Source organism: Mytilus galloprovincialis, chromosome 13, assembly GCF_965363235.1.
Source record: "Mytilus galloprovincialis chromosome 13, xbMytGall1.hap1.1, whole genome shotgun sequence".
Lineage (NCBI taxonomy): Eukaryota > Metazoa > Mollusca > Bivalvia > Mytilida > Mytilidae > Mytilus > Mytilus galloprovincialis.
Window position 1 is genome coordinate 66,116,695 of NC_134850.1, and position 17,012 is coordinate 66,133,706.

At 33.2% G+C, this 17,012-nt stretch overlaps 1 protein-coding gene across 1 annotated transcript in view; it reads left to right on the plus strand.

Moving 5' to 3' along the window:
* The window catches only part of LOC143056355 (uncharacterized), a 42,359-nt gene that overhangs the window by 24,746 nt on the left and 601 nt on the right, over window positions 1-17,012 (plus strand). The window contains exon 5 of the mRNA XM_076229444.1: window positions 9,749-10,760. Within this exon, the coding sequence (XP_076085559.1) occupies window positions 9,749-10,760 (1,012 nt within the window). The remainder of the gene's footprint in view (window positions 1-9,748; window positions 10,761-17,012) is intronic.

Genomic DNA, 17,012 nt, shown 5'->3' on the forward strand with positions numbered 1-17,012 from the left:
GGGACAAGGCGGTAAGGTGGTTCTTTTTGTTATATGATAAAATGCCAGATAGTTTGTTTGATTAAATTAATTGACACAAACATTATCACTATATGATAATTATAATTAGTTATCAAAGGTACCAGGATTGGAATTTTGTATTCCAGACGCGCGTTTCGTCTCTCATATCAAAATAGTTATAAAGCCAAACAAGTACAAAGTTGAAGAGCATTGAGGATCCAAAATTCCAAAAAGTTTAAACTAGAGGCTCTCAAGAGCCTGTATCGCTCACCTGACTCTACTTAGGTTTTCGAAATCATATAAAAAAAAGATAAAATTTGGCTACAAAGTAACAACACTTGGCCAGCACCTCATTAGGAAAGAACATTTATGCTACATGTATGTTTGGTTTCATTCAATTCAGTGGTTCTCTAGAAGAAGACTTTTGTATGCTTTTCCCATTGGGTTCTTTGTTAAAATAAGCCCCCCCCCCTCGCTTGCGGCCATCTTGGATGATGGATCGGCTACAAAGTAGCAACACTTGATCAGCATCTCATCAGGAACATTCATCATGTTCATGCTATGTTTGGTTTCATTCCAGTTAGTGGTTCTCTAAAAGAAGAAATTTGTATTTATTTCCCATAGGGTCCTATGTTAAACTAAGTCCGTCCACTGGCAGCCATCTTGGACGTTGAATTGGCGACAAAGTAACAACACTTGGTCAGCATTTCATTAGTAACATTCATACTATGTTTGGTTTCATTCCATTCAGTGGTTCTCTAGAAGAAGACTTTTGTATGCTTTTCTCATTGGGTTCTTTGTTAAACTAAGCCAACCCTCCGCTGGCGGCCATCTTGGATGATGGATCGGCTACAAACTAGCAACACTTGATCAGCATCTCATCAGGAAAATTCATGCTATGTTTGGTTTTATTCCAGTCAGTGGTTCTCTAAAAGAAGAAATGTGTATGTATTTTCCATAGGGTCCTGTGTTTAACTAAGTCTGTCCACTGGCAACCATCTTGGACGTTGGATTGGCGACAAAGTAACAACACTTGGTCAGCATCTCATTAGTAATATTCATGCTATGTTTGGTTTGATTCCATTCAGTGGTTCTCTAGAAGAAGACATTTGTATGCATTTCTCGTTGGGTCCTATGTTAAACTAAGTTCCCCGCTGGCGGCCATTTTGGATGATGGATCGGCTACAAAGTACCCAATCTTGGTCAGCACCTCATAAGGAACATTCATGCTATATTTGGTTTCATTCCATTTAGTGGTTCTCTAGAAGAAGATCAAAATGTAAAAAGTTCACGATGACGGACGACGGACGCCAAGTGATGAGTAAAGCTCACATGGCCCTTCGAGTCAGGTGAACTAAAACCAAGATATGGTGTGATTATCAATGAGACAACTCTTTAAAGAGACTTAATTAAAGGAAACAGAAATTAACAACTATAAGTCACCATATATCCTTTAACAATGAGCAAAGCCCATGCTGCATAGTCAGTTATATAACTATTGTAATATATTGCTCTGTAGCCACATCATGTTTTGTTGCATCACTGGAAAACAGGATTATTATTTGCTATTTTTTTTTTAAATCATTTATATCAAACATTTTACGCTATCAGACTTTATCAAATATATTGAGTACTTTCATACACTTTTATGGTTTTCTTGGTACATGTATCTACACAATATTTATTGCTAAATTTTGGAATAAGAAATTCCCTTTTTTTGTTTGTAAATATCATATTTTTATCTACTTCCCTTCAATTCCAAGTCCATCAGTTATATGTTGATAAAAAAAATGGTGCACTAGTAGAGGCAATTGCTATTTGTTTTCTTAGATATATCAATATAAAGGTTATATTCTGCTTCAATGACTGCTTCAGCTTCATTTTCATCTCAAGCTGAAGTTGACTGTTATCCAGAGTTTTGTTCTGGCATTTCTCATTCAATGTTTCTCGAAAAAAGTAATGGTATGATCGTTGGAACAAACAGTAACATCTTTATTCGATTGTTGTTCTAGTGACACTACCATCATATTGTGTTAAATCTTGTTAAAAAAGAGCAAAACAGAATCAGTAGGTTTCTGGATTACATTTCCTGAAAAATATACACATTTTGATAAAAGATATTATTCCACAATATTAAGAAAGTAAAAAAAATTATACATACAATGAAACAAATTATTTATTTTCAATGCCTGAGGGTGATATAAAGATTTGTTCACCCTAAAACAGTCACATTTTGCCTCGGACTCTGACCTCGGGAAACATCAACTTTATCAGGTGAACAAATTAACATTTCTCCATTGGGCAAGGGAAACAATTGTAATTTGTATAATATTCAATGTTGATTCTGGTTGGTTGAGAACTGATTTTCAGGACATCTAGTTGCATCCAAAACGTCTCAAAATATCACAATATTGCTGGAAGTGGCATACAAACCATCAATCATTGTTAACCTAGTTAATGTTATACTGCTTTGAATGATAAATTGATCTTTCAACCCTTTCAAAAAATAACAGTGGGCAAATTATACATTTAATCTTCCGTAAAATTATAAATTAAATACATATCTTATCTACAGATATGAACACATAGAAAAAAAATCATCACCGGTCTTCGTCCAAATATGGCGATTTTTAGGAAATGTTTACCGCAAAGTGTAACATGAAAGCAATGTTTCTTTTTTGTTATTTGAATAAAATCCATTGGACACATATAATACCCTTGCTTGCATATCATATAGAGTTATAATGAGACATAACCGAGGGATGTTGAAAGTGATGCAACTCAAATGTGTACTTCATTCGAGTTTGTGGCAATAAGTATTTAGTATACAGTTTATAACATTTTGTTTAGGCAAACTTATATGTAAGTTGGAGAACTGAAATGAAAAATTTAGCAATTCTTCCATATGTAAAAGGACATAACTCGCAGTCTCTGCACTAAACTAAATTTATAGTAAAATTCTTCTATTCCAACTAAACTTTTTAAATACTTGATCTTCAGGCTTGTGGTCTCAAAAGTTTAGCATGCAGGCAAAACTCTAGAATAGTTAAAGTGACATCACAAAAAATTCAAACTTGATCTGTATTTTATGGTAATTATCATTGAGTATAAGTTTTATAACATTTGGTTGAGGTTAACTTTAGACAATGGAAATACATGTCCTGACCACATGATACGCTCGTCACGTTTTCAAAGCATTAAGATCAATAACAGATGTTTAGTCAACAACAGAATTTTGCTACTTTTTATACGCCTGTTTATGGGATGTATTATGGTATACTGCATTGAAGAACCATCGATAGCCATCAGCTTTTGTCTGCTCTATGGTTGGGTTGTTTTCTCTTTGACACATTTCCATTCTCAATTTCATTGTCCGTCCGTACGTCTTCAACATATGGGACATTAACTCAAAAACGCTTTTACCAATTTGCATAAAACTTTGGTGAATTGTTTATATTTATTGACGTGAGCTCCCTTTCGTTTTTTAAAATTTTAGATTTTACCTTTCTGAGTTTATAAGGTTTTATTCATTAAAAAAGGAGAATTTTCCAGTTTTCGGACGAAAATCAAAAATGTTTTTTTACCGATTTGCAACTAATTTTAGTGAATTCTTTATATCTTTTGACATGGACTCCTTTTTGATTTTTTAAATTCTAGATTTTACGTTTCCAATAATCATACCTGCCAACTTTGCAAAATGCCCATGAGGGTTTGCGTGAAAGATTGCTCTTACAGTCCTACAAAACCTTAAAGGGGGCCTTTATATATATTTTAATGTTGTTTATAGGCTTCTTCATCATGTTACAAGCCCTTGTAAAATTAATTCTTTTGTTTAAAATTGTGGACAAAATTTGCTCTTTCCAAATTTCCATTTAGGAGCCTCCATGGGGGAAATCCCCCGCAAATAGTGACAGTTGGCAGGTATGCAGTATTCAGGGTTTTATTCATGAAAAAGGGGGATTTTCCACTTTTCGGACAATATCTAAAAAATGCCTACAGAAATTCTTATGAAACTTTGGTGAATTGTTTATATCTATTGATGTATAAAGCTTCCTTACTGATTTTACAAATTTTACTATTTACATTTCCAAGTCATAAGGTTTTATTCATAAAAAAGGGGGATATACTAGTTTTTTTTACAATAACTCAAAAATGCTTTCTGCAATATCATGAAACTTTGGTGAATTGTTTATATCTATTGATGCAAGCTCACTTTTGATTTTCATACATTGGCTAATATGACATTGAGAAGTAATTGAACTTTATTCTTTGAAAATATGACGGACGTATCATGCGCTCATGGCGCAGCTGTTTAGTAGATAATGCTATAAATGGTGATCTCGGCTTGGAGTTCTGTTCCTTGGCCCAACCCCCACATGAATAATTTCAGGAAAAATATTTTTTTACTTACCACGTTCATACAGTTAAAGATTTGATATAGTATGTCTCTTTCTGGCAGAACATTTTCTCTTGTCATCAGGTTCACAGCAAGTACTACTCGACCCAACCTCTTCTTTAATTGTCTACATGTTGGGTGTGTTCCAATTTCGCTCAACACCAGGCACAGAGTTTACCTTTTCCTTTCTCCATTAAAGGGCATTTTGCATGAACAATTGTTGGGAATGTGTTAAACATTACAAAAAATTCATTTGTAAAATTTCAACTAAAATAATTTATCACAATGACCAATTGATGGAAAAATTTCATTTTCACAAGTTCAGTAGAGCACTGGGGATGTTTTCAAGTCTGATGTGTGGTTAAACCTCGAGCGATAAACAAAACACATTCTATTGTGTTTATAGTACTTTGAAATACATTTGTCATGGAATTGTTTTCTGTAGATAAACACAACCGTTTGTATCTTCTTGTTTGAAGAGTAATTCAGGGGAAGCTACTCCTGCTACACAGGGGTAACTAAAATGGAGTTCATCAGTTGTTATTTTTAATTTTGATAACATTTATTTTTTCTGAGATCGAGATTAAGTATTTGCAGACAAATAAAGCATTCTTGTCAATTTCAATGTTCTTTTTGTAACAATACCAAAAACTGTAATTTCGAAAAACCATGTTTTAGAAAAATTGAATTTTGCAAAATTTTCAAATATACCCTTCCCAATTTTTTGTATTTTGATTTAGCAATGGTTAAACTATTTAAAAATTATTTTAGCCATATTGGGAAAATCTGGGTTGAAAATTTTCGAAGCTTTCAAAACAGGGTAAAATTGGTTTTGTAATACACATGGAATTTGACCCTTTTTGGAGCTAGGTTCTTGATATAACTGTTATATAATATATTTTTTTAAATGCAATTTTTAAGTAAGTCGTAACCATACTTATTCATAATAACAAACACAATTTTCTTTTTTAATCTCATAAAGGCTGTATTCATCAAACTGAAATTGCACATTTTTAGCCTTTTTTCCTTACCAAAATTGACCAAAAAGTGTTTAAGTCGTTACCATAGCAACCACATAGTTTTACATGAAACTGGTTGTATTTTTCTGTATATCTCAACTGTTAGAACATTTTTACAAATTTTGAACCAATTCTGTGACATGTCATTTCCACATGATTTTGATGCTTACAGAGAATGACTCTTAAGATATATTTCTAATTCTCTTTCCAGATCTTCTGGAATAGTCCTGTTACTGTAATATATTTAGTCACTAAGAAGTTATTTTAGTCAATCAAAAGTAAATACAATAGGAAAGGTGATAAGTTTTCTCCTTGTCGAACACCATTGTCACAAGCAAGCAAAGTATTACGAATTATAATTACCACCGTGTATCATCGGTACAGCGGATATAGCATTATAGGTACTTCGAAGCGTGAAAAACTATATACCGTACATTCATTCAACTATGCACCGTACAAAAAGGATTTATGTGGTCAACTATACACCGTACACGACGCTTATTGTCGGAATAAAATATTGAAAAATAACATATGTGTAAAAGATTTCAATGCCAATTATTGAAACAGCTATACTTATTACGCACAAACAGTGGCCTTCTATCAGAAAAAGAGTTGCAATGAATATAGAATCATATCGGATGAGACGAGCGCCAACTTCTTTGACAAGTATTTGCACATGTTTTCAGTTAGCAATCTTGTTTTTGGAAAATAGTGAGACTTCTCTAATCACCAACCTACGACCAAATAATTCCTTAAAACAACAATTATGTTTAGATTGAAGTACACATTGATATTATGTAAACAAAACAAAGATTTTCGTACCGTGTCAGAAGAAAAATCTATCACGACCGCTTGGTTAGTACTGATATCCGCTGTACCGATGAAACACGGAGATGCCAGCGAGTGGGCAAGTGTTGAAACAAAGAGATGACACAGTAATAAGATGGACACAGTGATGACAAGGTTAATGCTTTTTATTCCATTTCTTTAAAGAGACGAAAAAGAGGAACAAAATGCAAAAGACGGGCGTCACCCCATTTATCTCGGTTTGAAAATAAAAATATTAAATACCCTAAATTGGAAAAAGTGTGGCAAAAAATGATTTTCAGTGTTTTTTTTCCTTTTAACTCAATAACTGTCTCATCTACCTAAAATCCGTTGACATTACCGAAAAGGATCACAATGAGTACCACAATGGGAAAATCCGATCTAATCGGACGAAAAATTAAATCTAAAACACTTTATTAGGAATCAACCCCTTGTATCTCAGAAATCGTTGACGCTACTCCAAATCTGTTGAAATACTCAAGTTGCAGAATTTTAATAGCAATTAAAAAAATCTCCATTAAAATAAGTTGAAAATAAACAATCTGTGTCTGCAATTAAGTGCTTATTGTTGAAGACCGTACGGTGACCTATAGTTGTTATTTTCTGTGTCATTTTGGTCTGTTGTGGAGAGTTGTCTCATTGGCAATCATACCACATCTTTTTTTTTTTTTTTTATAAATACCCAACATAGCCATTTTGCATTTGTTCAAAAGAACAAAGGAGTAGGTCCGGTAAGGGTCGATTTTGGCCTCAAATTTCAAGTTCATCCAACGAAAGATTTTGGACACTTTTTAAACACTTAAGTGTCTATTTCAATTGATTCAATAAGTTTTTTGGAAAGATTTTAAGTGATTTAGTTATTAAAAATGCTCCAATTCAAGCTTAAGGTAGATAGGGTGTCTTCCTCCATCTTGGATTTGGAAATACCAGAAAACAAGGTCTAGATCTTTAATAGAATGTGCAAATTTTTAGAGAAGTAGATATTTCATGTGTAAAAAATTCCACTTCTACATAGAAAATGACATGTTTTATCATATTTATGATTGTATTTTACAAAAAAACTGAAATTTTTTGTTTGAACAATTTTTTCCAACTTTGCCACATAAGGGGAGGCAACTCAAATGCAAGGGTAGATAATTCAAATTAAGGTATTTTTACAAGAGAATGTTTTAGGAATTTCTCTATTTTATTATGTAACAAGAAAACAGGTGACCCCTTTTTTTCTTTTTCTTAACTGAAAGCATACTATTAAAGCTATCTTCTCATATGTTATCTCAAAATTCTATGGTGTAGTTTACGCTTTATTGCAGAAAATTGGGTTTTCCATGCATAATCTATACAAAATTTGACAATTTTGAACACAGTGTAGCATGAAGTCCGGTGACCCATTCTTTTTATTACTTTTTTTTAAAAAGCATAATATAAACTTTATTTTGGCAAATTATTAAAAATTTTTATGGATTATAATTTAGACACCCCTTCTACCTTAAATATGAAATATTCATTAAATATGCCAAAAAACGTCACTTTCAGAAGGTTTTTGTCAATAATGAAAGTGGCCGCATCCGTGTTCATCCTCAACCTTTATATATGTTATGTATTATCACCAAATACAACTTACATTTCAATATTATGAATGAACACGAATGCGGCCACTTTCATTTAAGACGGAAACCGTCTAAAATTTAACTAAAATGCTAAAATTGTGAAGATTTCAGTAATTTAGCATGACTTAATGGTGCTAGTACCCGATATATATCCATTGTATTGTCAAAAACAGCCCATATTTATGTAGCAGAAGCATTCTACTGTCCAATAAATAACTAAAAGTTTATATTTTAACGATTTTGTAAAACTGCTATATTTTGAGGCCAAAATCGGCCCTTACCGGACCTACTCCTTTTATAAAACTAGACAACAACGTTCAAACCCATAATTGTGATGGATAAAAGACGCAATTCTATAAATACTTATGATAACAAATATCCTTCACCAGTATGACCATGAAGTAAAATGACAATAACAATCTTGAAATTTAAGCGATAAATTTATTGTAGAAATGTCAAGATTGTTATATAAAGTTTAATCAGAATAGATTGATATGATAATCATACTAAAAATAAATGAAGAATATCTTGTATTCGAAATATTTATAGATAATTACGTTTAATCTTTCCTGTTTTATTATGGCTGTTTTATATACACTTTTTAGAAGTTTATATGATTTATTTATTGTGTACATGTATCGTTACTCGTGACGATCATGCGCTCTTGTACGAATGATAGTTGACTTATACTTAAGGCATGACTGTAATATTTTTTCTGTCTTTGAAGTAATAACATCAAAAATGTGGTGCACACTCAATAACACGCGTAGCGGGCTATTTTAAAGTGTGCACCACACTTGTTATGTTTTTTCGAATACATACCTGCCAACTGTCACTATTTGCGGGGGATTTCCCCCATTGACATTTTGAAACACCAATTTTGTCCACAATTTTAAACAAAACAATTACTTCTACAATGACTACAGGCTTATAAAAGTATGAAGAAGCCGAAAAACAACATTAAAATGTTCTGAAGGCCCACTTGAAGACTTTTAGAACTACGACAGCTATCTTACATGCAAAAAACCCCATGGGCATTTTGATAAATTGGCAAGTATGCGAATAGACAGAAAAAATATTACAGTCATTTCTTATAATTTAATTCAAAATTCCATTTTAAACCGGAGTAAACCATAAAAAAACGTTGATGAAGTCATGGTCACATAAGAAAATTATGCCTTTGAGCATATAAACAAAACGACGTCAGCCAATCAGAAGACGCGCTACATTCAAAATTAATTATAAGAAAACAACCATAACTAGAAATTGACCAATTTGCAGATTCTACCTATTTTATTAAGCATTCGGGTTAAACATATAGATTAAACCAAAAGAAATTACAGATTTATTCTATAGTAGTTGTGCCCCCTTCAATATCAAAAGTAAGTGACGTTACCGGAACTAAATTAATAATTTGAAGATATTACGAATTTCAATTGTCTGTCAGAAGTGCAATAAACGAATCAATGTGCGTTTAATTATTGTGTTCTTTGCTAAAAGATGCATTCGTTTTTGAGTTACAGTTTACTCATACACGTGCAAGAATTCTCTTTAAATAACATATACTATATTCACGTAACTCTTATAAAGGTAGGTAATATATCTGATAGTACATTTGATAGTTTTAATATTTCATACTTAGAAGTTGAGTAAATAATATGATTCTGAATTAAATAATGAAATGCGTATATTCATCGCATCTTTCAAAAAGAATACGAAAATAAGAAAACTTGACATGGAATGGACGGTAGAATACGCAATGAAAACACTGTTAAGACGTTGAAGTTGCTTTCTTAAATAGTTTTCCTAATTTAGCAGAGGAAATATTGATTGAAAACTCGCATGATTCACTTGTTATCATGAAAATCAATTGAAACTGATTTTTTTCTACTATACAGAAACCAAATGCTCAGAATAAAGAACAGATATTGCCTTCACAGCACTATAAGAAATCCTCAGATGTTTCTCACGAGAACATAGAAACTTTCAAACTTAGTTATTTGGAATTCAAGATGTTACAGTTTTATTGTGAAGTTTGTCAGATATTTATTGGACGCTGTGAATACAAAGATGGTGTACTGATGAGATATCTAAATCCATATGAAAAGAAAGCAAATTTGCAGACTGTATTCAAGTCTAAGATGGATTTCATTCGTTCTTTAGCCAGTTCAACGATTGCTAGTCCTAGTAAGATATCTGATGAAAAGTTTTATGAAATAAAAAGAGCTGTTTCAGACACCAAAGAAATTTACTGCGATCTGGCAGATGATAAAGTAATGATCACTTTATATGCATCAAATTATGAAATATTGGGAGAAGGAAAGCATAAGGCAGAGGTAGCTCTTGGTCTAAAACAACAGAGTAAAGGACGACGAAACAGAGTTTTTGTGACAGACACTGATGATTTGAGTTCTTCCAAAAAGGAGACTACATTAGCTTCCGGTGTAAACCAAACAGTCAAAAGTCCGACTTATTTTTCAAGGTCATTGTCATCATCAAGTAGGCCTAAGATTGAAATGACATTTAAAACTTCTGAGGGCATCATTGTCAAAGTTTATAATGGAAATATTCTTAGTGTAGATGTAGACTGTATTGTCAACGCTGCAAATGAAAATTTAGCCCATGGTGGTGGTGTTGCTTATGTTATTGCAGCTGCAGCAGGATATGACTTTGAAAAAGAGAGTGATGACTATATTCAACAAAATGGACCAATAAAAGAGGGATCCTGTTGCACAACATCTGCTGGGAAACTCAAATACAAGTCTGTTATCCATACGGTTGGACCGAAATGGCATACCTATAACGATAAAAGAGAGTGCTGTAGAGTTTTACGAAAGTCTGTTGAATGTTGTTTCTTTGAAGCTGAAGTAAATGGGATGCTTTCGTTGGCAACACCATCAATCAGCTCAGGTAATTTATGTTAATTTGTATGTACATTTGTTGTCCTTAACAATTTCCAACATCTATACATCGATACCAAAATTAGGATATGTGGTATATATAAATGCAACAGTAGTATACCGCTGTTAAAAAGTCATAAATTGATTAAGAGAAAACAAATCTGGAGTACAAACTAATACCAAGGGAAACACATCTATACTATTAAGTAGTAGGGGAACTACAGGTTCTGGGCCACTTTTTCTAATGTTAACCCTATGGGAGAGGATACCCATGAGGATACCCAGTGAGGATACCCTCTGACGTCATCATTAAGTATTACGCCGCACTAAGTAATTAATTTCTATGACGTCATTTTTAGGTATTATGACTTTATTAATTGTTTTTTTTATTGATTAATGTACAGATGTGTATGTGTGTGTGTGTGTGTGTGTGTGTTTGTATGTATAAATTCAAAGTTTTGCTTATTTCAATATGTGCAAGGAATTATCCAAATTGATTCTAATTTTGTGTGATTGTATTCCTTTTTTTTTTTCTTTTTTCTTTTAAGTTTTATTTTCTTGGTACCACACTTGTAATAATAATAATAACAATAGTATGTACAATATTTAATATCCCCGTCAATTCAGACGAACATGGGTCGGAGAGCCATCCACATGGTGCCTTTACAATATAACAAAATTATATATTATAACTATTTTATACATCGAGAAAAATGGATTAGAGAATCGTCTACCACTCAACAGTATCTCTAACCTCACAAAAGGGCCAACAGTATGCTATCTTTCGTGCAGGGGTGTAAACTGTCGAGACTTGAAGTCAGTCTTTCCGGGATAGTTAACTCTCTCAAATATCAGATAAATCGCGAGCTTTAATCCAAGAGTTGAATTTCTTTGGCCAGTGTAACCATTTCACATAATATTGTTTGTTGGGTCCTTTGCCTTTAGTTTTGAGGATTTTTTCAACTTTCCACATATCGTCTTCCCGAACATTCACTTTCTGCACTTCTGATTGGTAGAAGGTTCCTGAAATTTCTTCGTCTTGAAAATCAATAAGTCGATAAACTGGAAGCCCACCACGTAATATTCTTTGAGATATTTTAAATATCTCTCCGCTCCATTTCTCATCTTTTTCCCTGATAAAAGGATTTCTTATGTATGTAATCCGAACTTTATCACCGATTTTGAAACGGAAATGTGTTCGTGCTTTCGCTGTCTTAGGTTGTAATCTTTTCGACCAATACATTTTCCACCACAGGTTGGTCTCTTTGGATATGTTGACTTTATCTGGTGCCATGCCAATCGTTTTATTGAAGGTCTTATTGTAGCTGTTAACAAAATTCTGTAAGTTATCCACATAGTCATATGACTGCTTACTGGTGATAAATCTCATGATTTTTGATTTAATAGTTTTGATAACTCTTTCAACGTAATTAGCTTTGATTTCTGTATTTTGTGCAAATAAATGTTGGAGATTTCTCTGTTTTAGGAGAGATTCTACTAATCTTGATCTGAATTCTTGTCCTTTATCTGTTCTTATTCTGTTTGGTGATCTTCCTTCTGATAAAACATGTTTCAAAGCATTCGCCACGGATTCGCCTTTCTTATTCTTTAGAGGTCCTAGCCATATATATTTGGAGATTATGTCAATCACCACCAATATGAAATTATAACCACGAAAATTTAGACATGTCCATCAATTCGAGATCCCATTGGTCGTCTATTCCACTAACGATAACTCTGTTCCGCTTAAACGACCTTTTTAATGGTCTTTGTAAACTGTATGGTTCCTGTCGTTGTAGCCATTTTCGTATTTTATATTTACCGAGAACGAATTTTCCATCTGTTCGAACAAATTTGTACAGTTTATCAGGCCCTGCAAAACTCGCTGGGTTAGCTGGATTGTAATAAATATTCCTCAAGTACTTTTCCCAAGAGGCCATCTTTACACATGGAATGATGACTATAGAATAATATACAGAGTACAACGTTCTCATATTTATATAGTTGAGCTTTCATCGTCTTCCTCCTCCTCCTCCTCCTCCTCCTCCTCCTCCTCCTCATCGTCATCAATGCTATTTTCACTTTCAGAACCATCAATATTTGTTTCGTTATCAATAGCTTCATCTAGAAAACTTTCAAACATAGGTTTATATTTCCTGATGGCTACTTTAATGGCTTTTTCGTAGTCCATGCCATCTTTAACTAATTCTGTAATCATTTTCATAACTTTGCCATGCAGTTTACCATTTTGTAACTGTAGTAAATACTCAATTAAACTACTATATCTAGACAAAAACTGATCCATATCCTCGTCTTTTAGTTTGCGATTAGCCTTACTCATGGCGTGGCCTTCTTTCATGTCACCATTCATGCATTTATCAACTTTTTCTTCCCATATATCTGCATTTGCCTCTCTGGCAAGTTCAGCTAATTTTATAAAAGCCATATCTTCTCCGCCTTCTATATCAATTCCGTTTACACGAGACTTCTTTGAGGGTATATCTTCACCCTCAAATTCCCTTTTTCTTTTTAAATCATTATTTTCCGGGCACCACTTATTCATATATCTAGCTAAATCAGGAACGTTTTCAAAGACTACACCACAATCATCACATGAAGGCATGATTTCTTTCTCGTCCGGTAAATACGTCTGCTCACATTGAAATGATTTTTCAAACTGAGGTGGTTCTGGTTCTTTTTTGCTGCTATACTCTTCAGAAACACCTCCACCAATCATATTCTTGTCTTCGAATATATTAAGTTTTAGTCTGTCGTCTTCCGTTGTATTCTGTTTCAGATCAATGAATAGACTCCCATATGGTCGTTGTGTCACCTCTTTTTACTTATTCTTGAACTTCTTCGGATTATTAGGATACATCTGTCTAGCAAATATTGCTGGCCCAACATGATCACGTGGGTTTTTGAATAGGACTATATACTGGCTATTGATGCTCATGGTTCTACTCTCCTTTCCCTTCGAGAACGCATTTTGCAGTATACAAGCTACACTTAGGTTTCTGTGATGACTGCCCTGCACAAAGAGTTCACAATCATCCTTACTATTGTGACGTCTCTCATTAAATCGTCTAGGTGGATTAACCTTGGATATCTAGAGTCAATGAAATAAAACGTTTTTAATGGTTTGTTGCAGTTCACTAAATGATGGCTGCCACCGTTTATAACACCAGATAATCCTCTCAGGTGATGGTTTTATCATAGTCCGTGCTCGCTTCAATAATGTTTTCATCCAAAACGTCTTACCTGAACCAGTAGGTCCAGCCAACATCATAGTGAATGGATGATGTAGTATCACATTCTGCGGCGGCGGCGGCGGATATGCATCATTGGTCTGCGGATATGGTTGACTGATTCTGTGTTTGTTTCTTTGGTGTCGCAACATGACGTCTTTTCTCGAAAATTCTGAACCACAATCTGGACAAGTATTCGACATCTTTGAGAGTTCTTTAAACACGTCCACTTCCTTCGAATGACAGACGTAAAGTGATTAAAATATTGACATATAACATAATTATATTCTCCAATGTCCATAAGCTAAACTTTGTATCCCATCATCTAGTAAGTATCTTTTGTCATCATAATTAAGATATTTAGTACTTATTAGTGCCAATAATATAACGATTTAATGATTTCAAAAGACCGACGCGATTTTTCAACATGGCGGATTTATTGACACGTATCAACATGTTAAAGGTCACTACATACAATAATGGTCAAGTTTAAACACGCTTTCAATATTGATTTAATAATCATGTTATCACATTAATAGCCGTAGGTGAATAGATATTATGTAATACCAGAGACATATAATACATTATTATACTTCCTGTAAGAATGTCCTTCTATAGAAAAATTGCTCTATTTTTGCATAGTTTTTTAAAGAAATATATAGCGTTAACTGCACTATGTATACTTCCTGTAAGAATGTCCTTCTGTAGAAAAATTGCTCTATTTTTGCATAGTTTTTTTAAAGAAATATATAGCGTTAGCTGCACTATGCGAAAATAGTATGCCTTGCTGTTGCAACAGACTATTGATTTTCATGTCAATCATTGTCAATTTCACGTGCAAAGGCGGAGCTTAGTTGCTTTGACAGACAAGTGGGTTGGATTTATAAGCATGGCAATTAATAAACTATTACAATTGAACAATCAGGGGGAAATAGAAGATATATTTATTTAAATTTCTGTGACATTTTAAGAGACTTTAAATTACTGTAGTTTCTGTTAGAACGTTTTCGTTCTTTGTTTACTTCTGCTAAGTGCCGTTGAAGCCAAAATTGTTTGAATACTTTAGAAGTAATTTGTTTACAGATAAATAGTTATGATCCGCTATCATTAGTTTTTTGTAAGTTATTGAGTTATATGAGTATTGTTTTTATACTGCAACTTAAATTAAAAAAATCATAGCTTTTTTAATCGTAAAAAAACACATTTGTATCCCTTAATGGACCTCTGAACGTGGAGAAAGTGTTCCATGATGAAATTGACATTATACAAAATATAACTATGCTTCTATATTTAGGAAATAAACACAACTAGTTGCAGTATAAATTCATCTATATGCAGAGTTACATAAAGCGCTTTTTTTAAACACTGAAATACACTACTGTCACTATTCAAAATAGTAAACAGTCAGTATGATATTAATGTTGTGTTTAACATTGACTATGGAAAATAGTAGCCAGGGTTTGAGACAATAGTGCACTTCCCTTCGGGTCGTGCACTATTGTCTCTCACCCTGGCTACTATTTTCGCATAGTCAATGTTAAACACAACATTATTATATAAATAATGTATGTATCTGTTAATACACACTAAGGTGGGGGTTTTCCTGTATATCTATTAGTAGACTGGGAATTTTCATCAAATATAAAGAAAATATATAAATACCTATAAATAATAAAAACAAACGTAATTAGTAACACTTTATAATGACCTTATCTCCAAAGAAATAATTAATTAGGATCGTTATACTTAATGATGACGTCAGAGGGTATCCTCACTGGGTATCATTATGGGTATCCTCTCCGATAGGGTTAACATTTGAAAAGTGGCCCAGAACCGGTAGTTCCCCATCTACTCTATTAAACGAGAAGACCTCATTTTGTGTGTCGCTTCTCTTCCTTCCGCAATAAATTAATCATCACGCCTCTGTGTCCTATAAGTACCATGCATAGTCGTATTTGTCACCCATTCTTATGATTATTCAGATTGATTATTTTGGGAGAAAAACGAAAAAAAAAGGCGTTCGGATATTGTTACCGTCATTGGACAAAATTTCAAGTCAGACTAGACTTCCGGTATGCGTTTTTCTGTATATACTATGAAAATTATATTACATTTACTATGAATAGTGTATTTGGCATATTGCTATCTGCTATCATTTTCAGGTTTACTATCCACGGCGATCACAGAGTTTATTAAATAGAGACGGTCTATATAATCATATATCAATGACCGCCGTGGATCGATTAGTAAACAGAGAAATGGTAGTACAACGCAATTACACTTTATTTATTGTAGATCATAGTAATGTCTTATGAACGTTCGCAATTACACTTTATTTATAGTAGATCATAGTAATGTCTTATGAACTTTCATAACATACAGGTAAACGCTATCATCATTGAAATTAATAGAAAACAAACAGATGGGAATTTTGGAAAAAAAAAGGAGGAAACGGGCTAGAAAAACAATTGTCCTGTCCAAAAGTACCTATGACTTTTGACACCTTTTCTGAAATTCTCCAGTCATAAAATCTTTTACAAAAATTCATCGGGTCACTAAGTATATTGAGTGGAGAGGGTCTATATAATATATCAATGACCGCCGTGGATTGATTAGTAAACTGAGATTGATAGTAAAAAGGAAACACACTTAATTTAGAGCAATAAATTGTTCATATTATACTAAATGTATGTTCATATTGAAATTAATAGAAACAAAAATGGGAATTTGGGGGAAAAAGGAGGAGGGTAGAAAAACAATTGTCCTGTCCCCAAGTACCTATGACTTTTGATACCGTTTCTTAAATTCTACAGTCATTAAATATTTACAAAAATGCATCCTAAAACACTTTACATACTTTCGACCACGCTCTGAATGCCCGCGATTTCGCGGGTGTGTTCTAGTCAACTACAAAAAGGAAATAACGAAAAATCAGAAACACTCCAGTGCAAGAAAAATTCACAAATAAAGTAGAGATAAGTAATTATCGGCAACCGTACGTTCTTCAACACAAT